Source organism: Lissotriton helveticus, chromosome 9 (genome assembly GCF_964261635.1).
Source record: "Lissotriton helveticus chromosome 9, aLisHel1.1, whole genome shotgun sequence".
NCBI lineage: Eukaryota > Metazoa > Chordata > Amphibia > Caudata > Salamandridae > Lissotriton > Lissotriton helveticus.
The window spans coordinates 627465370-627491691 of NC_136070.1; the positions used below are offsets into that span (position 1 = coordinate 627465370).

General features: G+C 42.0%; 1 protein-coding gene across 2 annotated transcripts in view; it reads left to right on the forward strand.

Annotated features, from left to right (window-relative positions):
- The window catches only part of LOC144781709 (cytochrome P450 2F3-like), a 970074-nt gene that overhangs the window by 840089 nt on the left and 103663 nt on the right, over positions 1 to 26322 (forward strand). For both annotated transcript variants that reach the window (XM_078660683.1, XM_078660684.1), the window contains 2 exons: positions 8565 to 8714; positions 9573 to 9733. In XM_078660683.1, the coding sequence (XP_078516809.1) occupies positions 8565 to 8714; positions 9573 to 9733 (311 nt within the window). The remainder of the gene's footprint in view (positions 1 to 8564; positions 8715 to 9572; positions 9734 to 26322) is intronic.

Sequence of the window (26322 nt, forward strand, 5' to 3'; positions counted from 1 at the left end):
CTGCACCCTTACCAACACACAAGTTTACAAATTCCTTTAGTTGTGACATGCCCTTCAATCCCCTTACCCAGAGTTCAGCTTTCAGGAAGCCAAGTTCCTTATGAGTGTACTGATCATTAATGGCCCAGGGACTCTGAACCACCTCAGAACCGGGTGGAAGAACTGGCTGGGTCCCCTCGAAGACAACGACTGACGAGACACACTGATGGCACCTAGGATTACTGCTATCTATTTCAGGCTCTGCCTGATTCAAACATCGGTGCCTCAGCCCCACCAAACTGGTAGTTTGTTGACCTCATTTAGGGGATTGCATGCACAGAGCTTCCACTGGTAAAGCTTCAGTTAGTTCCATTGGTTGAAACCCTCGATCAGAAACATATCCGCCACAGGGCTTGTTTATGTTCGGATTACAGTCGCTGGATTTTTCTGCCTGAGACTATCATGCAATACGGTCGCAGATAAGGAAATCTATCAATGATCCATATGTGCAGATGTTTAACATATGTAGCCTACTTTAAGGTGCCAAAAACCTTCAATTATGTAAAACTTGTAAAGATTGATAGGTCCTCCTCAAATGTAAGCAGTTATATTGTCCCATATTGTTCACTAAGTCTTCAACAGCTCCAAGTCACAAGACTTACCTAAGTCACCAGCACCGTACAGCTGTTCTGAATAACTTCTCACAAGTAGGGACATTGGTTCTCTTCTCACAACCTTCTGTTTTTTCTTAAACGTTTTTCCTATTCCCCAGCCAAATTTCATACGATCATCTTGATGCCCAAAACTTTTTGGTCTACCTCGCTGGTGTTTTATGTTTTTGCTCGTCTCCAGCCTGCAGTGAGTTTCATCTCACCATCAGCACATGCTCATCATTGTTATCATTCCTTGCTTTTACCATGGCCCATGACACCTCTGCTGCACCACTTGGCCTCTCTAGGAAGCAGTGCCAGCAGGAGGGAGGTTTTTATTTAATAGCAGATTACACTATGTGTACACTGTGTGCGTGTGCATATATGGGATATGTTATGCCATCTTTATGTGTATTTGTATATTTTAAATTAGGCCTTTAGCAAAACCCAGGAATTTGCAGCCAGATTCATCAAACTAAAATCGGCTCGCAAAGGGCCAGATTCTGAGAATCTGGCCCTTTGCGAGCGCTATTTTTGCATTTGGGATTCATCATCCCAAATGCAAAAATCGCAATTCTAGAAATCGCTAAATTGCGATTAATTCCATTTAAGGAATCTCAATTTGAGATTCCTTAAATGCAATTCATGAACCATTTTAAAATTGCGAATTCGCAATCTGGGGCCGCTATTTACTGCGAAGTCTAACTATGTGGTAAATAGCAAAAACTTTGAAAAATGCACTAAAGTGCATTTTTCAAAGTTTCATGTTGCGCACCCACATGCCCTAAGGGCATGTGGGTGCGCAACATATGTGCACACATCAATTTCAGGGGTGCAACAGGGGTCCTTTGGACACCCCTGCACCCTTGAAATCGCAATCTCAATTTGCGAATCGCTAATTGCGATTAGCAAATTGAGATTGTCTTCTCATTCATTCCTATGGGCCTTTAGGCCCATAGGAATGAATGAGGAGATATTCCTTAATTGCGACTCGCAATTTGCGAGTCGCAATTAAGGAATTATTAGAAATCGCTATTTTGTAAGTGATTTCTTGATGAATAGCATTTTGCTATTCCTTAATAGCGATTCGGTATTTTTCGCTATTAAGGAATAGCAAAATGTGTTCTTGATGAATCTGGGGGTAAGTGGTTACATGTGTGCAGTAAGGTACAATTACATTAAATAGACCTTGTGGCTATTAGAAAAATGTTTTCTTGTCAAAAGTAATTGTCATATGCAAGCCATGAGGAGTGTTTTGTCTTGCAATTTTTATGTATATTTGTATTCAACTACAACGAGGACTGAAGTGGTTACATTTGTACAGAAATAGGCCTTGTGACTATTAAGAAAATCGTTTGCCATGTCCTTTCTTACTGTAAATTAGCTGTAAAGTGATGTTATAGTTAGGTGTTAAAATGGGTAATAGTCTAACCTTAAAACACCAAGCTTTGGCAGTTATAGTTCAGTGAACTAACTATAACTTGCCCCACCACCCGCAACGCACTGCTCATGATCTCAAATATTACCTCACTCAAGACACATTAAATGACATCATTGATTACAACACGGATGACATCTCAAATGAGTTTCTGAGGAGGAATACATTTTAGCCATGGAAAATGTGAAATGGCAGTAATGAAAAGGCATTTCTGCATGCAAAATTGATTGTGCTATATATTGATTGATTTTGGTGTTGGTTTTTGGATACAGTTTGGGCAGATAATTCCTCTATAGCATTAGGGACCTGCGGGGTTACAAGGTTACAGACTGTTTTTGTTGTCCTAGACAGCCCCTCCATATTACCCATACCACATTCAGCCCGTGTACCAACCTCTGCTTGTACAGCAACAAACAGTGATTCAAGAAGGGAGAGTCTTTCTTCTATAGAGTTCAATCTATCATATATGGGCAGACAGGTCTCAGTAAAAATAAGTTCCAGTTTAACCCAAAAGTCTTCTCCTAAATCAGTAGGAATCATATCACCGATACCTGGGTTTATCATAGGTCTATGTGCCGAAGACTGAGGTGTATCAGGGCTGGATGTGGCCCTTGATGATTGAATTGTCTCCAGATTGCCACTTTTTTGGATTTTAGCCTTCATATTCTTCAGTGTGGCGCTACCACGCTTTCTTTCAACTACTGGCTCTGGTGCCGAGTAGGTGGTCCCCAATTTAGTGCTAGATGCTGACCGGGTTAACAGTCTAGGTTTCGCTACTCCTGGAAGCTCATTATTTTTGGGGGAAATGCATGAATCAATTACAACAGTGTACACGGTCGCTGGGAGGCTAGACATGCTGCCAGATACATTCGATGGCAGCTTGCCCTCTCCTTCCTGGCCTAAAGACGCAGTATCAATTATTTGTAAGGGCACTGGTGACGACGCCAAAGCTAACCCGCCCATTGATGACCTTTTATCAAAAACCAGTTCCATGGATAGTCTTTTTTCAGTCAATTCGATTTCATGCGCAAGCACATTGGACGCCCTGGTCAAGAACTGATCCAATGTGCCCACAATGGTTCCTCCAGATAAAGATTTCCTCCCCTTACCCACCTTGACTGTAGCCATTTCTACCTTTAAGAGAATGCCACTGCACCAGGTACTCGTAATAGCAGAAATGCGGACAGAGTTGTTAATAATCCAGCAGTAGATCACTGACCTTCTTATGTTGCTCCGATGGCAAATTTAAGAGGGTGGCGCTGTCCCGTCCACGGTCGTGCTCGGACAGGCTCAGATGTGCCCGCCCTTGGCCCAGGCTTCGCCCGGCACGCACCCACGCGCGTCCGGCGGTGCAGGGGCCGCGAGCCGCTATGTAGTAGGAGAAGGCGGGGCAGGTAAGTGAGCAGGTGCGCATAGTCCCGGGGCAGCTGGTCTCTGTAGTTCTTCTCCCTCCTGCACAATGATCAAAACTGGCCCCAAACATTGTCCGCGGCTGCGAGCGGCACGTACTCTATATACAATCACAACTATATTTGCTGACATCTGCTTGGGAATTCATAAACCTTTTCCATAAATGAACCTGTAACTATCACATCCAACTAATGACATAACCCTCTGTGGCATTTTTGTCATTTTTTGAGGCGATAATGGAAACGTCTATCCTGAAGTGGGAGAGGAACGAGGATTTCAATGTATTCATTTTAAAATGAACGGTTTGGCAAATCCAAAATGTACTCTTCTTTGCTCAACACACAAATCCAGTGGTTTGTTAGCAAGCAATGCAATTTATCATCCATCATCTGTAGTGCCACTTTTTTAAAGTCCTGCACTATATGTGCGGACACTCGGCATCCACTCATAGTATGATTTCAACACATTGTGAATTTTAGTTTTTTTAAATATGTTTTTCCCCGAGCTTGACACAGTTAAAACTACAGTAGAGAATTGACAAACTGTGGCATATTAACAACTGCAAACACTGGTGGTAAATGTGTATATAACATGTGTGAATACCGCCAGCAACACTGTTGTAGCATGCCCTGTGTTATTTGTGCTGAGCAAAATGCAAAATTGGGAAGTAAAGCCCAGCAGTTATTTTCTCAATCAGGGTATATTTCCTGCTTTAGCACTGCTATTTAAAAAAAAATCACTATTATGTCTCATTTGACTTTGTGATCTTGAATGATACATATTGTTTAGTGTATCATAGGGTATGTCTGTTTGAAATATGTTGTTGTCATGTATAATGCTTACCAGCTCACAGTCAGGTAGGTGCTACTAAAACGTAAAAAATAGTATGTTCATTTGAAATATTGGTTGTGAATATCTATCTGAGACTATCTGACTCTCTTCACACGTTGAACATGTTAAGCTGGGCCAATCTCCATCGAGGGCTTGGAAACACCCTGGGATGCACCCTGTTTTCATGGAGGTGAAATGCTCACTGCTTAGATAGATAGTCTTTATAACATCTAGGGCCAGCTGTAGGAAGGCAATTACCGGTCGGTAACGGCCGAAATCGGACGTTACCGACCGGTAATTGACTTTTCCTATGTAGGGGGGGCACATTTACCGATTCGGTAAATAACGAATCGGTATCATTTACCAAATCGGTAAATGAAATGTAGGAAGCACTTCAAACAGTGCTTCTGGGCTCAAAGGATTGGATATTTACCACCAACTATTAGTTGATGGTAAATAACGAATTCCTATGTAAATGCAAATGTGTGCATTTACACCTGTGCCATGTGACAGTGTGTGCCACATGTGCACATAAGCACTAATCAGGAGTGCAACAGGGTGTCAAAGTGACACCCTGCCACCATTGACTTTTTCCCAATTTTACCGAATCAGTATTTACCGATTCGGTAATTGACATTCATTCCTATGGGCCTCCAGGCCCATAGGAATGAATGGCAAATACCGAATTGGTAATTACTGATTCGGGAAATACCGAATCTTAACGATTCGGTATTGTTTACCGAAAAATTATCTACATAGCATTTACCGATTCGAAAATACCGAATCGGTAAAATTCAGAATTTTCCAATCGGTAAATGTCAATTACCTACATCTAACCCCTAATGTCATCATCAGCGGCGGCTCCTCCACGAGAGCCGAGGAGCAGCGCCCCGCCTGTTGCAAGAGCAGCAGGCAAACACAAAAAAAAAATGCCGTAATTAGGCCATTTTATTTTACCTCCCGCTCTCGCTGTGTAGTATACATCAGGAGCGTGAGGTGGGTGCGGGGCTGAATCCTGCTATTGCAGGATTACTGATGCCCCTATCAGTTTGCATGTCGGGTTGGCCAGCTGGCTACCTACGGACAGTCCGACATGCGCATTGTAGACCCAGGAATCCTCTGGCTTTGAAACAGCCGGAGATTGCTGGCACAAGATCCCAGCCTCAAAATAAGTGCTTGGTTAGCTTGCTCCCGCCAATCCTAAGCAGCTTAGCATTGGTTGGATTCACGTCCCACTGAGGAGGAAGGAAGTCCTTCCATTCCTGCTTGTGGAATGCCAGGGAAAAGTGCGGCATCATATACGGTGAATTTGGCGTCTTCACATCTCACCATATTTGTTATGCTGTAGCCGCCACTGGTCGTCATTCCTTTCTCCCAACTCAAAATTGAGGAGCCCAATCAGCAACTGGTTCTGCTATTTTAAGCCATTTTTATGACATGTCACATTACTCTACCGCGCATAATTTTTAGCTATATATTTGGGTAAATACATTTCAAAATGTATAACTCGAGCATCCACAGTAACTTTAGTCTCTCCCTGATGAGTGCATAAAATGCACTCTTTTTCACATCCCCTAGGCCCTTAGTGTGGTGACATTTTTGACCAGCACTCTCATTCTAAAAATTGTCCCAGCCCCGCTGTTTACAGGGCTTAACAACAGATAAAGTAAGGTCCATAGTGCTATAGAAAACTCAAAGAATTAGGCAGTAAATGATGTTTCAGTTTATGTGTCCATTTGAAATAAGTGTTGTTGTTTTATTAATTTCAAGTTTTATTCTGTTCATGTTTTACATATTTATCGCCTGCGACTCTTGGTATCATTTGACCACATGCATCAAGCTAAAAACCGGTCGCAAACGGGCAGATTCTCAGAATCTGCCCCTTTCTGACTGGTATTTTTGCATTTGGAATGCACCATCCGAAATGCAAAAATCGCAATTTAAGGAATCGTTAAATTGAGATTCCTTAAATTGCGATTGCATTTAAGGAATCCCAAAATTGGGATTCCTTAAATGTAATGCATCAAAGTAAAACAATTAGCGATTTCGCTAATAGGAGTAGCAAATTACCATGAAGTTCAACTTCATGGTAATTTGCAAAAACTTTGACAAAAGCACTTTTGTGCATTTTTCAAGGTTTCATGTTGCGCACACACATGCCCTAAGGGCATGTGTGTGCGCAACATATGTGCACAGATCAATTTCAGGGGTGCAACAGGGTGTCCTTTGGACACACTTGCACCCTTAAAATTGCATTCTCAATTTGCGATTCGCTAATTGCGAATCGCAAATTGAGAATGTCTTCCCATTCATTCCTATGGGCCTCTAGGCCCATAGGAATGAATGGGGAGGTATTCCTTAATTGCGACTCGCAATTTGCGAGTCGCAATTAAGGAATATTAGGAAATCGCTAATCTTTTAGCAATTTCTTCATGCATAGCCTTTTGCTATTCCTTATTAGCGAATCCTTATTTTTTGCTAATAAGGAATCGCAAATGGCATTGTTGATGCATGTGGGCCTTACTTTCTATGATTCCATTGGAATCAAATATCACGTGACTTCACTTAGACTTAAGTGATGAAGTGACATAATTATCTGAAGTTGTTTAAGAACATGAGAACGTAAATGCATATGTTTGAAAGCCCCATGATTTTGCTAAGTATGTCATAAGGGTCGGCTCGAGGGCGTTGCTGATTGGTGTAGTCGCACCTGGCACTGACCTCTCAGCTGTGTTTAGAAATAATGCATGGGATTAAAAGCACCCATTACAGAATTTCCTGTGTGTCAAACAGTTTTCAGGCAACAATAAAAATGTCAAGATAACTCTGGTGATTAATGTTCCTGCTGAAGAGACATGCAGCCTGATTCATGTAGGTAAATTGCACTCGCAAAGGGCCAGATTCTGAGAATCTGGCCCTTAGCGAGTGCGATTTTTGCATTTGGTATTCATGATACCAAATGCAAAAATCGCTATGTAAGAATTCGCATATTTGCGTGGAATGGCATTTAAGGAATCTCTAATAGAGATTCCTCAAATGCTATTCATGACACAAAACAAAATAGCGATTTTGGACTTTTGGGGCCGCTATTTACCGACAGGTCAGACCTGTCGGTAAATAGCAAAAACTCAGAAAAATGCTTTTTAAAGCATTTTTCAAAGTTGCATGTAGCACACACACATGTCCTTTGGACATGTGTGTGCGCAACACCTGTCCAAAAGTGCATTTTAGGGGTGCTACAGGGCGTCCTTTGGACACCCCTGGCACCCTTAAAATCGCTATCTTAGTTGCGAGTAGCAAATTGCTACTCGCAAATCCCCATTCATTCCTATGGGCCTCTTGGCCCATAGGAATGAATGGGGAGTATTTGCGAGTAGCAAATTGCTACTCGCAAATAAAAAACATGTAGGAATCGCTATTTAAGTAGCAATTCCTACATGAATGCCGTTTTGCGTGTCCTCAATAGCGAATCGCTATGATTCGCTATTAGGGACACGCAAAACGGCATGTACATGAATCAGGCTGTAGGAGTTTTGTCTAGTGGCAGTTCTGAGTCATCAAAAAGTAACAATAGGGGTTATAATGCCTTTTGAAAAGAATGTGTACCATGCATCACAGAACTGTATTTTATGTGTCTAGTTCAGGTTACTTTTTTCACAGAGATCCATTTGTTCTTTGCAGTTCATAGTTTACAATCCTAATATAGAACAGTGACCTATAAACTCTCATAAAGTAGCTGCATGCAGACTGCAGAGACTAGGGTTTTTAACTTCTGTTTTCCACAGCCTTTCATTATCCTATTGTTGTTAGGGATTAGTTATGGGTAGAAAAACATTTTTATTAGTAAAGACAATCACTGTGGTACGTTTTAACTCCAGAAATTGTGCTTCTCCAGACCAAACACTCTTAAAAAATACTTCCTATTAGTATAGGTAACATGTGATTCCTACTCCTTGTAATCATATTTGTCTTATGTAACATTCCTACAGACAGATTTACACACTTATGATTCACTGTCTCTGTATGATGTGTGTTATGTAAAGTGCCAGGATACTACACTGAAATGAGTAGAGCTTTAAACCACATAAAATGCATTTGAGAGAGAGGCTATGGGGAGATGAGGGGCACTGTTGGAGGGTGGTAGGTGAGAGAATCTCTGGAAAAGGAAAACTCTGGGAGGTGTAAGCCGACCACATTTGTTGTTCTATAACATATAAACATCCCACAATGCCTTTTATCATGGACCCTTTTTTCAGGGATCGGTTTCAGCAATGGGGAAAAATGGAAGGAGCGCCGCAGGTTCGCCCTCCTGACTCTGAGGAATTTCGGGATGGGGAAAAGAAGTGTTGAGGAGAGAATTCAGGAGGAGGCCCAGTATTTGATCAAAGAATTTAAGAAGACTAAGAGTGAGTATTTCTGATGTTGGAGACAGATAACATGACAACGAGGGATGACTGTTAAACTGCCCTGGTATATTGTTGTTTTGTAGAGTTTTAGAGGAAAAAGAAAAAAAAATGGGGAAAATCCTGGCCTTTTTTACTATGGAGTAATGTGTGCGAATAATTCCTGAAATTTTCCTTTTGAACTGAAATTGTGGGCCAGGGTGTTACATTTTTTTCTTCCATTTTTGGTTCTCAATAATTATACTAGCTGAAAGACTATAGATCAGGGCACTTTCTGTATTTATCCGTTGATTGAGTAACTTGGATGCTACTGACCGAGTCTTTTTAGGTCCATGTCCCAAAATAAGTTGTTCATGCAGTTCCCAGTAGCACTGTGTTTCTGCCATTTTTCTACGTGATTTACCACTATGAACTGGGAATAAAGTGTGCAAACAAAACGTGTTCCTATTTTGCATGTCTTACTATCCCATTTTAATTTTCTCTCAACTGAATTTATTGCTACAACTGGGTAATCCACTTGAGATCCCTGTTTTAGCCTCCCCACAGGTATTAATGCCTGTGTGAGTGGAGGTACTCTTGCTCTGATTGCAGCGATGTTTACCTCCATGTGAGTGAGTCAGTCAGCCATTTTGCAAATGGAAGAATGAAGTGAGTGATTAATGTGGTGATTGATTAAAGAAAGTGCTGCGCGCCTCTAACTGCTGCAACGTTGAACTCATGTTTTACTTAGCTTTTACTGCTGGCCATTGAAGTGACCCAATTGCTTTAAATTTACAAGTCAGTAATAGTTTTTTTTTCATTGTATGTCTTAAATTTGCCTTTACTCCTGTTTGAGATCTTTGTACTTTTGCTGTTTCACAGCGGCACCCGTTGACCCTACGGTCTTCTTCAGCCGCACTGTTTCCAATATTATCTGCTCCATCGTCTTTGGAAGCCGATTCGATTACGAGGACAAGAGACTTTTGGCAATTGTGAACGGAATCAATGACAACTTTAAGATCATGAGCAACACCTGGGGAACGGTTGGTACACAAGATGCCCAAGCATACTGTAAAACATGTGTTCTAGTTTTCACCCCTGAAACATGACTGCCACGCTATTAATGTATGGTTTTACATGGACTCGTCTACTTTCTCACCACGTGCTATCGATCAATTTAATTATGTTTTTGGTATTGACCCTGATCCAAGCCATTGTTTACCAACTGGGGGTTGGTTAGTAGCAATAAGAAAAATTTATCAGGAGGATGAATAGAGTTTCGTAAATGGTGTATTACTCAAATTAGAACGTTATATAATCACTGAATACTTTCTAGACTGTCAACAATAACGCTCTGAAAGATACTGCCCAGATAATTACAACAGAGGTGCACTTATCCTCTGTAATGCATGTGTGAAATCCACCAAAAGAGGGTACGGACTCCAGGTGGTGATGACAGGAAAGTCTTTATTAACAAGATAGGATCACTGCGACCTCAGCCACAGCCTCGCTTCAGTCAGCCGCTCTACACAGTCCCCGGCGCTCGCCTTGGAATGCTGGTCGCGGTGACATTCTAAGTGATGTCACCGCGAGCAGCTCCATTACATGCGAGGCGCCGGGGGGAGTTGAGGTGTGGAAGATACCACACATCCCCCTTCCCTGCGGAAAGGAAAACATAACATCACAAGGACCGTAGAACGCACCAGGTGACACAGGGACACCCAACAGGGGTGTGTAACATAATCAATATTAATGGCCTGGTGTGGAGCTACGGTCCTGCCTGGTACTAGTACAACATTACATATTGTTCAACGCGGAATGGCAATAGTTACCCCATTACATATTGGTCGAAACGCCTGGGAGGTCTGATCACTCTCCTGTTGGGCCTGTGGTCCGGGTGAGAGACACCTGACGGCCTCCTAATGGTGAAACCACTATCCAGACTAGGACCACACTCTCCCTCTCTTTCACTTTCAGGGACTTCAACTGGAGGGTGGTACTTTACAACTCTCCCTAGGTTCCATATTTTCCCTTCTTGAGTTTTAACAGCATTCTTGAAAAGTTTTGTGATTTTAGTGGGACTGCTGTACTCTGACCAGCTTGCCTTCCCTGTGGGTGCCTTGATCTTGATGTCGTCACCTACTTTGAACTCAACTTCCCGTGTGGCCTTGCGTAGGTCGTAACCTTCTTTCCTCACCTTCATGGCCTGTACATGTTTCCTCAGACTATCCTTTTCTTTGGTTCGGTCCGACCACCCCTTGTGCCATTCCATCCACCCCGGGGTTAGCTTAGTGTTGGGTGTCCTTGCGCGGAGCAATTCGAACGGGGTGACGCCCGTCGTCTGATGCGGCGTGAACCTGTACGCTTCCAGACGCCTCCACACCTCTTCTTTCCAATTTATGCCACTGGCTTTGGCCAGCTGGATGCTCTCCTTGATGGTTTTGTTAAAGCGCTCGACCATGCCATTGGTTTCTGGGTGGTATAATGCGCATCGCTTGTGTCTGATGCCTCTTTCTTCTAGGAAGTCTTCCATCTCTTTCGAGCATAGTTGCACTCCGTTGTCAGTGAGGATGTTGCTGGGGAGCCCCTCTCGGATAAATACCTCCTGTAGGAATCCGATGACAGTCTTGGTTGTGACTTCACTGACGAGTTTTATCTCTGGCCACCGAGAATACAAGTCCATGAGCACCAAAATGTAAGGTGTCCGCAGATCCCCAGTCATCGGGCCAACGATGTCCAAAGCCAACTCGTCCCATGGTCCTGACGGGGGTGGCCTACACACCATGGGTGGTGTCTGTTGCTTCAAGACCTTGTCACTATTGCAGCACGGGATGCACTCCCTGATTCTCCTTTCGGTGGCCAGGTCCATGTTCGGCCACCAATAGCTCTCCCTGAGTCTTTGCTTGGTTTTTGTGATACCCAAATGCCCTTCGTGAGCTATCTCGATCAGGTTGTCCCTCACGGTTGCTGGTGGCACAAGCCTTGTTCCCCTGAACAGGCATCCGTCAACAATAGTTAACTCGTCCTTGACGGCCTGGAAAGGTCGTAGGTCTTCGTCTCGTTTGTCACCGTGCTTCCATCCATCCCTCACTCTTCTGCAAATTTCCTCCATAGTCTTGTCCTCTTCCTGTGCCTTCCTCCACGTTTCCTCACCCAACGCCTTCTGAATGGTGCAGACATTCTCAACCATGTATCCCTCTTCTTCTTCCTCAGTTTTGTCTCGCATTTCACTTGCTCCTACACCGCTGACGAGTCTGGACAGGCAGTCAGCTGCAAGGTTTTGCGTTCCTGGGACGTACTCGACATGGAATGTGTACTCTTGGAGACTGACCACCCAACGCCTTATCCTGCTGGAGATGGCATCCAAACCCTTTTTGCTGAACACTTCTACCAACGGTTTGTGGTCGGTTCGGAGGGTGAACTGCGTACCCCACAGGAAGTCTCTGAATTTTCCAACAGCCCATGATACTGCCAATGCTTCCTTTTCGATGACTGAGTAGCTATTCTCAGACTTCTGGAGTGACCTTGAGGCAAAGGCTATAGTCTCCTCTCCTTCCACGCCTTTCTGGGTGAGAACAGCTCCCAACCCTTTAGCACTTGCATCGGTGGTGAGGATCGTCGCCCGGCCGGGCAGGTATGACTTCAAACTAGGTGCTTCTGCAAGAGCTCTTCTTACATCCTCAAACTCGCTCTGGCATTCCTGGCTCCATTCGAATTCGTTTTCCTTTTTTAGCAATAGCCTGATGGCGTAAGTCCTGCTTGCCAAGTTCCTTATGAACTTTCCATAGAACTCCAACATCCCCATGAACGATTTGATCTCGTCTTTGCTTTTGGGAGGCGACAGGTTCACGATGGTGTCTTGCAGTTCGGCCTTGGGACGTATGCCTTCTGTCGTTATCTTGTGACCCAGGAAATCCAACTCGGCACAACTGAATACACATTTGTCCTTTTTTACGGTTAGGCCTTGGGACAAAAACCTCCTCAGCACACATCTCAGTCTCTCATCATGCTCAACTTGGTTCTTAGCGAAGACAAGCACGTCATCCTGGTAACACATGACGCCTGGGATACCTTTCAGGATGTTGCCCATGATTCTTTGGAACACGGCGGCCGCCGAGACCAAACCGAACGGCATCCTTTTGAACTTGTAAGCGCCCATGGGTGTCACAAAAGCAGTGAGTTCCTGAGATTCCTCGTGAAGTTTTATCTGGAAATAGGCCGAGGTGAGATCAAGAGTGGAGAACACCTTGGCACCCTCTAGCATGCTCATCATCTGGGTGATGTTCGGCAAAGGGTATCGGTCAACGATGACCTCTTTATTGAGGGCCCTCAAATCAATGCAGAGCCGGACTGACCCATCCTTCTTCTTCGCTGCCACGATGGGCGCCAACCATTCGGTCGCTTCCACAGGTTCGATGACTCCAGCCTTACACAGTTTCTCTAATTCGGACCTGACCTCTTCTTGAATGGCTATGGGAAGTCTTCTAACTTTTGCTACCACAGGCTTGGCATTTATCTTCAATTTTATTTTGTGACAGTAGTTCTTCAAACATCCAAGCCCTTCCCTAAACACCTCTGCAAACTCCTTAGTGATGTCAGATTCACACTCTCGTATCTCCTGTATCAAAATCTGGGGATTGCTGTTTGGATTGAGATACACGCCCAAACCCTTCTGAGCTCGCCACCCCAAAATGTTGTCTCCTACTGTGGATACATATACTTTAGACACAGTAGTCCTGTTTCTGTACTCAATTCTGCTCAGAAAGTACCCCTTCATGGAGATGGGGCGCCCCGCATACCCTCCTGGCCTCAGGTCTAACCTCTTCAAGATTATCTTTCCTTTAGACACACGTGAGAACTCCTTGGCATTGATAATTGTTATTCTAGAACAGGAGTCAAACAATGCTTCTAGGTCAGTCCCTCCTACTCTGATGGTGTCTTTAGGACTATCGACTTGATCTTCATCCACCTGTGCTGTAACTTCTGCACACAAGGGGTTTCCGGGACCAGGCGCCTTCAACTCTTTGACTTGCACAACAAACTCGTCGCACACCACATTCGTTCTGTCTCTACTCTGTCTACTGGCCCCCTGCCCACTCTTGCAATATTGCCTGAAATGGCCTTTCTTACCACACTTGTTGCATGTGAATCTGAGAGCGGGACACTCCTTATCGTTAGCTAAGTGCCCTTGTTTGCCACACCTGTAGCAGGTACCTTTGAATAATCCTCCTGGCCTGCCTACCTTCTGTTCCTTGCCCACTGCCTTCTGACCTTTAACTACAGAGACAGTCTCGCATTCGGACACCACCTCACTGACATTAATCTTGTCATCATTCTTCTTCTCCCCTGCATCTTGCTTAATCTCCTTTACACACTGCAACATGTGCTCTACCTGCTTGGCTATGATGAGAACTTCTCTCAACGGCGGGTCATCTTTGAGCCATAGCTCTTCACGCACTCGCTCCATCCTGCAGGTCAAAACAAACTGGTCCCTAATTCTCTCCTCACTCGCTCCACCAAACTTGCACGTGGCGGCTAATTTCCTCAACTCAGACACAAAGTCTTCTATAGACTCTCCTTCCTTCTGTGCTCTCTTCCCAAAGTGGTACCTCTCCATGATTGTGCTTGTCTTAGGGAGGTAGTGCAGATCTAACTTCTTAAGGCTAATTTCAAACTCATTCAGACCTCTTGCCTCCTGTGCCCCTAAATCTGGGAGATGGTCTAGAACTTCCTCCCCTTCTGCGCCTAGGTAATAGGCCAACAAAGCAACTTTCCTTTCTAACCCTAAGTTAGGCCCACACACAGTTGCGTAATTTAAAAAAACTTTCTTCCATTTTTTCCATAGGATGGTGGGGTCACCTGGGTTGGTTAAGAAAAAAGGTGGAGGGGTTACACTTTGCATGTTATAACCACAACGGTCTGAGAGTGGTCTTTAGAACCTGGAAGCCTGCACCAACCCCCTCCTTAGACTTAAGGAGAGATTGGTGAACACAATAAGCCTGTACTGAGAGAGTATGTCAGGGAATACTATCAAAAGGCCACCTGCTTGCTATGGCAATGAAACCCTCTGGATCTAATGATACTGAACTCACAATTGGCTAATAAACAAGTTACAGAGGTACTTGTGAGTCTACATCCACATGAATAGGTGAAAAGGACATTGAACTGGCATGGAAAATATAAAAACAGCAATATAATAACACAAAATGTATATATTCTCTTGCACGGCCCTTGCACCATAGGACTGGGAGTATTCAGCACATGACCAACTGTAGGCAGAGAAGTAAAAAGTCACCACTAGTTCAGGGTGTGAAGACACGAGGTTATCTCCTTACTGCCAGCACAGTTCTAAAAGAGGTGGCAAAAACTCCTTCATTCACATCCACTGCCTACTGCTGAAACCGTCCACAGTTCTTGATGATATCTTCTATTGTCTCTGTCAAGGCATGCAGTGCATAAAACACGTGTGGAAATTGATTGCCTGGCCTGCCGTGCTGGTTTATACACACTGTCAGAAGTGATAGAGGAGCTGCCAAACGTGCGCTCGCCTGCCTGATGCGTGGGCTACCGATGCAGAAGAGACTTCCCAGACGGAGCACACAAGTTCAGTCACACCTCGCAGCAGCCAGGTCAGCCTGACTCTGGCATCTAATACAGTTGGAGGTCGTCCCTTCACAATTCATTTAAAACATCTCCCTCGCTGCCTTGTGCGCACACCCTGGACACTGGGCGTGAAAACTGACACGCAATACCACCGAAGAAATAAAGAGACTGTGGGGGGGCGGTGACATGAGATTTCACACGCTGATTCCAATTAAAATAGCTGCCCCGTTACGCGCTGAGGAGACACGCATTAGATGTAGTACGGTCTGGAAAGTGGCAGTGATTGAGCTCGGGCGGAGCTCGCGCCCACGTTACACTTTTCCTCTTTTCAAAGTTCCCCTGCTTGCCGGGCTGATGCGCAAATACAAGTCTTAGATGCCAGAGTTCTTTTTATTTCTAATTTTGCTTTGTGTACTCCGCATGGCCAGAATAATAAAGCGCGCAGGCAGAGGTCACCTTACTTCAGGTCAGGAGCAGCAGGGCAGTTTCCTTTCGACTCGCCCGGTTTCCTCAGGACTTCCAGCAATTCTTCATGCGGGGAAAACGAAGGCTTGTCAGCTGGCGCCCGCTTTCTCGATGTTCATTCAGCTGTGACCTCACCTCGTTCCGGGGGCGTGTTGAGGTCGCAGGAAGGTTTACCCTCGTCGCCAGTGTGAAATCCACCAAAAGAGGGTACGGACTCCAGGTGGTGATGACAGGAAAGTCTTTATTAACAAGATAGGATCACTGCGACCTCAGCCACAGCCTCGCTTCAGTCAGCCGCTCTACACAGTCCCCGGCGCTCGCCTTGGAATGCTGGTCGCGGTGACATTCTAAGTGATGTCACCGCGAGCAGCTCCATTACATGCGAGGCGCCGGGGGGAGTTGAGGTGTGGAAGATACCACAGCATGTTTATTTGACAGAACAGTTATTGGAGGCTCTGAGATAAATGTTTTTAAAGAGATAACGCAAATGCAATTTACTGCTAAGCTGACAATATACGAGGATGACTTAGTGTAGCTTATTAACATATTACTTATCTGTAATCTTCATTACGCTGAATCTAAGTCCCGCTCATCACAGTCCTTACTTCCTTGAGGTTAAACTCCTAGCACAGGCTGTAATGAAAAGACTGGCTAAAAAAATAACATTGTCCCTTTTCTATCTCCATTAACCCAGAGGAATAATACTCCCCCCCCCCACTTTCTCCCGTTTTTAAAAGAATGCACGGAGGAGCAAATTGAGGGATGGGCGACAGGGATAGTTGGACTGGGGTGAGGAAGACTACGATTCAGGGTAATGAACACTACCAGTAAGTAATGGCTTCACTTCCCAACATTCGTCCTGCTAGTCCCTGTCCTTACTTCCTTGAGGATATAACATGTAAACACACAGTGTAAGAATTTGTAGCGACTACATCTTGCTGAACATAAAATTTATGAGGGTGACAATCACTTCATGGCAGAACCCAAAACCACAGCCCTCAATTTTTTTTCTATTGAGACAAATCCAATTTAAAATGATTCGCAAATGTTTGTGGGGATGACCATGCTGCTGCCCTTCATATCTCACTGAGAAAAACTTCCCCCAGTCTCTGCCCTGGTTACCAAAATGGATCTTGTAGATCTACCCTGGCTAACACCTGCTGAAAGTAGGGGTTGATATTTTCTTTACTTTAGTAGCCATACCAAAAGTTACAAATAGGTAGTTGGAGACTCTAAAAGAGCTTGTTGGTCCAAATAAATTAAAAGAGGCCTATGGACATCGAGAGACGACTGTTCACCAAGGTATACCTCCAAAGAAAAACTGGGAGAAGAAATTCTTTGAGGCAGATGAAAATTTGAAATAACTTTTGGGACACGTTTTGGGTTTGGTCTTAAAACTACCCTGTCCGGAAAACATTTCAAGAATTTCCAAAATCCGAAAGGGGTTCTTATAATCAGGTTTCAAAAGTGTAGCTAAACACCAAGACTGAAGCACCCTCCAATGTTTAGAATATGACTTGAGAGTTTACATTTTCCGAGATTACTGTATATCTTCTACCATCCGATGAGAGCATCCCAATTTCTCTAGTCCTGCCTCTCAATTTCCTGATCACTAGGCTCAAATGATGAAGGACCTCCAATGAGAGATTGGGAAACTGAAGAGGAGGAGGACACCTGTTGAAGTAACATCTGGCAATGATATTGTCTGATCTCATCAACAGATTTGTTCCCCCAAACTGGAGTGGAGGATTTGAAAAGCCGTCCATCCAAATTGCCACCAATTATCTCTAGAGTGTGCCCTTTCTTCCTCACTCTGAAGAACTTCTCCCCATCCCCAAAGGCTTGCATCTGTAGTGAGAAGCAGCGGAGTGGGAAGATGGAATGCTCCTCATTAAGTTCTTCTACACCAATCACAACAGGAGATTCTGAACTATTTGAGGATTGAAAGGGACTGGGACCTTGAATTCCTGGGACGCCTGGTCCCAATACTGTAGAAGATGATTCAGGATGGGTTTCAAATGGAACCATGTCCAAGGCACCACTGCCATGCATGCAACCATGAACTCTCGAACCTTCGACCATGCCCTGGTATGATCTGATTGGGCTGACAAGGCTGCAATTATTGAACTGCAAAGGATCATCCTCCTGTGAGGGAGGAACACTCAACCTTCTTGTGTGTTGAATACCATCCCTATGAAAGTCACTTGTTGAGATAACAAATTGGACTTCTTCGGATTGATCATCAATCCCAAGTCTTGGAGAAGACTGCACAACGACTCCACATCTTGCTGTGTCTTAGAAAAAGAAGAAGCATATAAAAGCCAGTCATCAAGATATGGAAACGCAGCAATACCATGTAAGTTTAAGTCAGCCGCTACAGGCACCAATATCTTTGTGAACACCGTTGGAGAAGTCGCGAGGCCACATAGCAGAGCCTGGAACTGGAAATTGTCCCTTACAACAGTGAACCGGAGGTACTTCTGGCTGTTGGTACGTATGTGCATATGGAAGTATGCATCTTTCCAACCCAGAGTTGCTAGAACATTATTCTTGAAGACCAGAGGAACAAAGGACTGGACTGATATCATTCAAAATGACTCCGCTCTGAGAAATTTGTTCAGATCCTTTAGGTCCAGGACTGGGCGAAAGCAGCCATCCTGTTCCAATACCAAAAAGACTATTGAATTAAAATCACAAGTTATCTGAGCTGGAGGTACCTTCAGTATTGCTTCTTTGCACAGAACATTGTTTATCCCCTGAAGCATGGCGTCCTACTTTGATTGATCTTGTGGTAATGGGGTGCATCTGAAGCTGGCTATTGGTGGAGCTTCTTTGAACTGAAATCAATACCATTATCTCATAATTGACAGAACCCAATGATCTTGTTCATTCTGTGACCATTGGTGAAAAACGTTTTAGGCATCCCCTACATCAAATAGTCATTTCTGCTGGGACTCTGACTGTGAGAGCTGGAGCCTGGATTTACCACGAACCGCAGCCACCGGACACAAAAGGGATGCTTAGTGCCTCTTTGGAGCTATAGGACATTCTTCTGAAGAAAGGATTTCTTGCCTGGAAGACATTTTAATGGTCTAACAATCTTTTTCTCCTCTGCAGACTTCTGCACCAGAGTGTTAAGTTCCTCACCACCAAATAACTTAAAACCCAGGAAGGCAATTTTTGGATGAGAGATCTCTGAGCTGCATCCAGTTTTTCTTTTTTTTCAAAATATTGTATTGAATTTTTTTCATAATAAACAATAAGCAAGGACATACAAAAAAGAATAATAATTTGAAAAATCTAGAATATATATAACACAATATATTCTTATTCAATACAGTAGATATGAGGTTAAACGTATTCATAGAAAAACTAAAAAGTGGAGGAGGGGAGGAAACCATTAAATAGCAAATTAGTATTAATTTATAAAAGAGCTACTATGCAATATCAATTAATACAATAAAAGAACAATAAAAGGGGGAACAAGCAATAAATATACCATTCATTTGCTAAATAAATGTCAACAGGAAACCAGAATGAGCGATAAGAAATAGAATTATGAGAAACCCCAGATAGAGATAACTGTGCACCTCTTCTTGTAAAAATAACCCATGACCACCAGGCGTGAACTGATAACTTTGAAACATCTTTCCAACTGAAGGTAATGGATTTTATCGCAGCTGAGATTAAGAAATTAAATAGTTTACATTCAAGATCACTTAAATCCTTCGATAACGTACCAGATTTGCATGTCTAAAAGTGTATGTCGGTGCTGGCCATCAATGAGAGAGACCTGTGCATTTTTTAAATCGGTGGTGAAAAAATATGAGTATGTTGCTGGAGATGTGGGCCGCCGTGCCACCAATGTACTTACCGGGGGAGGGTAAACAACCATTATTCCTCAACTTTCTTTCCGCATACCATCACTCTGCATACTTTCATTACGAAAGTACCATGACTCCTCAATGCCATTATAACGCATGGCATTACATTTTATATGCTTTATCACGCATACATTTACAACGAAATTCGTTGTAAATGCATGAATGGTAAAAGCATGTGTTTTTCTAATGTTTGGATAAGGTAGGTATGGGTATAGGGGTATATGTTTTGGTGTACTGAGGTATATATTTAGGGGTGTTTGGGTATTTTAAGGGTTCAAATATAGTTTTGGGTAATGGGGTACAGGGGTAGTTTTAGGGTTTAGGGATAGGTATGGGGTTTGGGGTACAGGGGTATTTTTAGGGTTCAGGGCTAGGTTTGAGTTTTGGGGTATAGGGGTATTTTTAGGGTTCAGGGGTAGGTTTGGGTTTTGGGGTACAGGGGTATTTTAAGGGTTCAGGGCTAGGTTTGGGTTTTGAGGTACAGGGGTATTTTTAGGGTTCAGGGCTAGGTTTGGGTTTTGGGGTACAGGGGTATTTTAGGGTTCAGGGTAGGTTTGGTTTTTGGGGTACAGGGTTATTTTTATGGTTCAGGGCTAGGTTTGGGTTTTGGGGTACAGGGGTATTTTTAGGGTTCAGGGGTAGGTTTGGGTTTTGGGGTACAGGGGTATTTTAAGGGTTCAGGGCTAGGTTTGGGTTTTGGGGTACAGGGGTATTTTAGGGTTCAGGGATAGGTTTGGGTTTTGGGGTACAGTGGTATTTTTTAGGGTTCAGGGCTAGGTTTGGGTTTTGGGGTACAGGGGTATTTTTAGGGTTCAGGGGTAGGTTTGGGTTTTGAGGTACAGGGGTATTTATAGGGTTCAGGGCTAGGTTTGGGTATTGGGGTACAGGGACATTTTTAAGGTTTAGGGATAGGTTTGGGTTTTGGGGTACAAGGTATATTTATAGGGTTAAGATGCGTTAGTGTTTAAGGGTGTTGGGGTATTTTAAAGATTAAGGGTGGGTTATGATTATGGGGTGCAGGGGTATTTAAAGGGAGCAGGGTGGACACCCGGAGCTGGAATGTACAGAACCTGGGAAGAAAAAACAATGAAATATTGGGCACAACGCTCACTTTTTTCCCGTAATCCCGCGCCCCGCACAAGCCCACGCCCCCAGCACCCGCCCACAGCACACGATATGAAACATGGCATGAATGGCGGAACGTACCACACGCCCCCAGCATTTGTCACACCCCCAGCACACGCCCACAACACACTGCAGACACGCCCACAAGGGACTACTTTGCTGCACTGTACTTTTACCTTTTAAATGTATATGGTGGGCGTCTGCATAGCCTATGTCCTTCTGCTGCAACTGCCCTTTCCAACGCTGTATTGGGTGTTGTGATTGGTTCTGTGGTTCCCGAGATTACCCGCCTCAAAGGTTTGGGCTCTCTCTTTATTATATTAGTATAGATGTCTTCATGAATATTTAAAATCTTTTTATTAATATCCCGAACTTCTGTCCAGAATTTTTAAATTATGGGACAAGTAAAAAGCATATGTTGTAGTGAGCCAGGGTGCAAATTACAATGCCAAAATGTATCAGATTGGAGAAGTTTAGCTTGAAATAAACCTTTTGGAGTCCATAAGCAATTGAGTAAAATATAATAATTAGTTTGAAAAAGCAAAACAGGTAACCATCCAGATATATTACTAAGCCATATATTTTCCCATATATCAATAGACAAGGAAAGCTATAATTCATTATTCCAGATCTTGCAATCATATTTATGTTATTACCTAAAGTATTGGACAATTTTGTATATAAAATAGAAACACCATGAGCATTTGTGGATATAGTTTGGATAAAAATAGATAAATCAGCTTGAATATTCGATGGAACAGCGTGCAAAAAAGAATCTAAAATCGAATTACATAAATATTCATATTTTATAAGTTCAGAATTAGCTAAACCAAACTTTGGGGCATATTACGATGGCGGATTTCCCGCATCCACCGGGCCGGCGGCGCCGGCCCGGAGGATGCAGGAAATCCGCCGTGGAGGCTTGAAAGACCCACCGCCAAATTAGGATGGCTGGTGGGTCTTACAATCTGTCCTCCGCTTTTCCGCTGCGGTCGCCTTCCGACCGTGGCGGAAAAGCATTAACATGGCTGGCGGTGTCTATCAGACACCGCCAGCCATATTAGGATGGAGTACAAAGTATGCTTTTCCACGGCGGCTTTTCTGCCGTGGAAAAGCATACGGACCTTCACTTCGGGAGCCTGTTGCGGGCCCCCTGGGTGAAGGGGGGGTGGGGGGTGCACATGGGGGGTACCTATGGTACCCCCCTGCATTTGCGTGGACAAAGCGGCAGGCACCGCGCGGTGCCTGCTGCTTTGTGCACGCAAATGCCGTGCATGCATTTTTAACATTGCGGCGGGTGCAGCTTCAAGCTGCACCCGCCGCAATGTTAAAGATTGAGGATGTGGCCGCCACCCTGGCGGTCACATCCTAATCTGCACGGAGGGACCGCCGCAGCCCCTGCGGATGGTCCTTCCTACTCTATGGTAGCGGATGGACTCGGGTCCGTCTGCCATCATAATCGGCCCCTTTGTTTGTAAAGTCTCAAACGGTATACAATTGTTATTAGAATAAACAGCTTTAAGGTAAAAAATACCAGCTTTAATCCATGAAAACCAAAAACTAATATTTCTATTCAGTTTAATGATATTGCTATACCATAAAGATAATTCATCAGTACTGCACATGGGATATTGAAAAATTGAATCTATATCATTGAAAATCATTTTAGTAGATTTGAGGATAATAGATTTATGAAAAACTAGATTTGTTAGACATTGTTAGCAGAGTAGGTAATGGAAAAGGTTTCACAATGATTTTTCAATATGGAGCCATGTAGATGGATTATGTAAAAAAGATTGATTAAACCACATGGCACTTTGTTTTAAAATAAACGCTCTATGATAAAAAAGAAAATCTGGAATACCAAATCCTGCATTATATTTAGACATATTTAATTAATTATAACGAATACAGTGTGCTTTGTTATTCCAAAGAAATTTGGAAAGAAGTTTATCAACATCCTTATAAAATTTTAATGAAAATTGAGTGGGAATCATGGGAAGGGTATAAAAGATTTTAGGAGCAATATTCATTTTAATAGATTCCATTCTACCCCACCATGAAAGATGTAATGAAGACCATTTAGACATTTTATCTTTAATATAATTTAAAACAAAATCAATGTTTAAAGTTAATGTCTATTTTATAGAAGAAGAAAATAAAATACTTAGATATTTTAATTTATTCTTTTGCCAAATACTTTCATTCATGGAAATCATATCAGGAGTACAGTAAACATTTAAAGGAAAAAAATCTGTTTTGTTAGTATTTAATTTGTATCCAGGCATCATAGAATATGTTGGTATTATTTCTATTAATAAAGGAAATGAGGATGATGGGTGACTGTCAAATAAAAGTAGATAATCTGCATACGCTAATGTTTTAACGATAACATCCTTAACATTGATTCCTTTAATAGTATCACATTTTCTTATAGAGGCAAGAAAGGGCTCAATACCAATTTAAAATATTAGTGGAGAGAGGGGACACCCCTGACGTGTATCTCTGAAAAGGGAGAATTGATTTGAAACGTGGCCATTAATAAATAAAAGGGCAGTAGGAGCAGAATATAAAGCTGAAACCATGCAGATAAAAGTGTCACCAAAATTAAAAGATGATAACGTATGATATAAAAATTGCCAATGAAGTTTATCAAAGGCTTTTTCAGCATCCAAAGCCATGACACCTGAAGGACTAGTCAACGTATGACCTTGTTTAATGGCATGTATCAAAGTTCTAGTAATATTAGCTGAATATCTATTTTTCATAAATCCAGATTGATCTGGATGTATGATAGAATCTAATACAGGAGATAAACGAGTGGCTAATAGTTTAGCATATAATTTACAATCTTGATTTATTAAAGAAATAGGGTGATAATTAGAAACAAGAGTGGGGTATTTGTCTGGTTTAGGAAGAACAATAATTAAAGCCTCAGTAAAAGAACCAGATATAAATCCTGAGGAGCCAAATGATGTAAAAAGTTGAAGTAATAAAGGTGAAAGTTGGGATTGAAATTCTTTATAAAACTCTGCAGGTAACCCATCAGGACCTGGAGATTTATTTAGTTTGACAGATTTTATAGCTGATAAAATTTCGTCTTTAGTAATGGGTAAGTCCAGTCCAAGCTTGTCTGATTGAAAAATCTCAGGTAGATTACATGAGGATAGGAAAGAATCTACCAAAGAATCATCATTAAAATCAGGTTTATTATAAAATTTAGAGTAAAAATTCAAAAATTCATTAACAATATCTTTATGAGATAAAGCAATTTTACCATTGGAGCCATGAATTGAAGTGATTTGAGTTTTATATTTTTTAATACGGAGATAATTTGCTAAAAGTTTTCCTGATTTATTTGCATTCAAACTAAATTTAGCTTTGGCCTTAGAAATCTGAATGCCAGCTCTTTTACTAAGTATTGTATTAAAATCATAACAGAGCTTTTGTAACTTATCCCTGTATTGTGGATCATTAGATGTAATAAAGAATCGCTTATATTTTGCTATTTGTTTTTCTAAGCGTTTAATATTTGCATTAAAGGACTTATTTTCGTGGACCATAATAGAAATAGTAGCTCCTCTAATATAATCGTTGAAAGCATCCCATCTATCAACCATAGAAGTAGAACCTTCAGGATTCAGTTGAAAATAATAATTAATGGCAGATAAAAGTTTTGGCTTATTATGATCATTGAGAGCTATACCAGAATTCATTCTCCATCTAGATTGTTTAATAAAGGTTGAATTTAGGTTTAAAATACAAGAAATCATAGCATGATCAGATACATCAATATTTCTAATCATAGGTGTTTTGATAGAATTAATAAGTTGGCTTGTAACTAATATATAATCAATTCTAGAATGGGAATTGTGTGGGTTTGAAAAAAAAAGTAAAACATTTTTCTGTAGGGAAATGGAGACGCCAGATATCAACTAACTTAGTAGTTTGAAGAAACGTGTTAAAAGCAAAATAAACCTTAGGGGGATGAAATTTCGTACAAGATAATCTATCTAATAAAGGATCAAAGATAACATTAAAATCACCAGCAACAATTAAAAGAGCATTCCCAATTTTTAACACCTCCCTTGCAAGATTATTCCAAAAAACAGGATCATCCGCACTGGGTCCATAAACATTTAATAAAAATATAATAGAGTCATGAACTTTAACTTTAACAATTAAATATGTCCCATCTGTATCAGTAAATTTACTCAGAATTTGGCAATGAGATTTCTTTGCAAAAAGTATTGCTACACCGTTTTTCTTACCATTAGCAGGAGAAGAAACAATAGTGTCAACCCATTTTATTTTCATATAATCTAAGATTTTATCATCAACATGAGTTTCTTGTAAAAAACAAAAATCGGCTTAGGAACTGCCTAAATGATCTAAAATTTTAGTACGCTTAAGTGGATGGCGCAAACCTTGTACATTTAAAGAAATTACTTTAATATTAGCCATAGAGGAAGAAGAAGAGAGAAAAAGGTAAGAATAGGATAGTAAGAATACGCACATATGATAAGAAGTGAGTAGCTCCAGATAATATAAAAGGTAGAGGAGAAGGAAAACATAGAAAAAAATACAAACATAATACATAAATATGAACCGTGAAAAGTACACATGTTCTACAAGCATGGCCGGAACCGTTGGAGCCCAAAAATTGATGAAATACTTATAAATTTGTCAGCCAAAATCATACTGGAGAAAAATCAAGTAGTAGGTTCTTGAGTGTCCATTGAATGTTGTACTTGTTGATCAAGAAAATGTAGCAATTCTTCTGGTCGTTGAAAGGATTTGGAGAAGTTATCTTTCCATATGCGCATTGTAGATGGATCAAAAAGGCCGTATTTGAATCCAAGACTTCTTAACTGTCAGCAAAGGTCAGTAAATTCCTTACGTATAGCAATTTTATTTATTATTTTTTTTTTTTTTTCATTTGCAACAGTTTCTTTAGCAAAGTCTTAATGAATAAAGATTTTATTGCCATTGACCATCAGTGAGGGAATTTCTCTTGCTGCTTTTCGAATCAGAACCAAATGATGATGACGAAAGACTTTAAATATCATTTGTCTAGGTTTGGTATGTTGAGGGTTGCGATGAGAAGGGATTCCGTGGGCCTTGTCAACTTCAAATTTTTCTGGAAATTTGATATTTAAAAGACCAGGAATCAGATTTTCCAAATATAATCGACAGTTAGATCCCTCAGCTTCTTCAGGTAAATTAAATATGCAAAGGTTGTATTGCCTATTACGATTCTCCATATCCAAAAGATGTGAGCACATAGGAGATATTTTCGCCACTAAAAGCATCCACTTTGGCTTTATTATCTTGAATCTTGATGGAATTATCAGAGATTTTCATAGACAAACATGTCATTTCTTTCCGCACATTTTTTACTTCTGTCGCAATAGACTTGGTATTAGCACGAAGTGCTTGAATTTCTTCTAAAGTTAAAGAAAGTGAAGGTTCAGATGACTGTACCACTTTCGATTTTATTGAAGGAGGTGAAACTTGCTGCCTCCTTTTATTGTTAGCAGGATTTTTATTTTCCA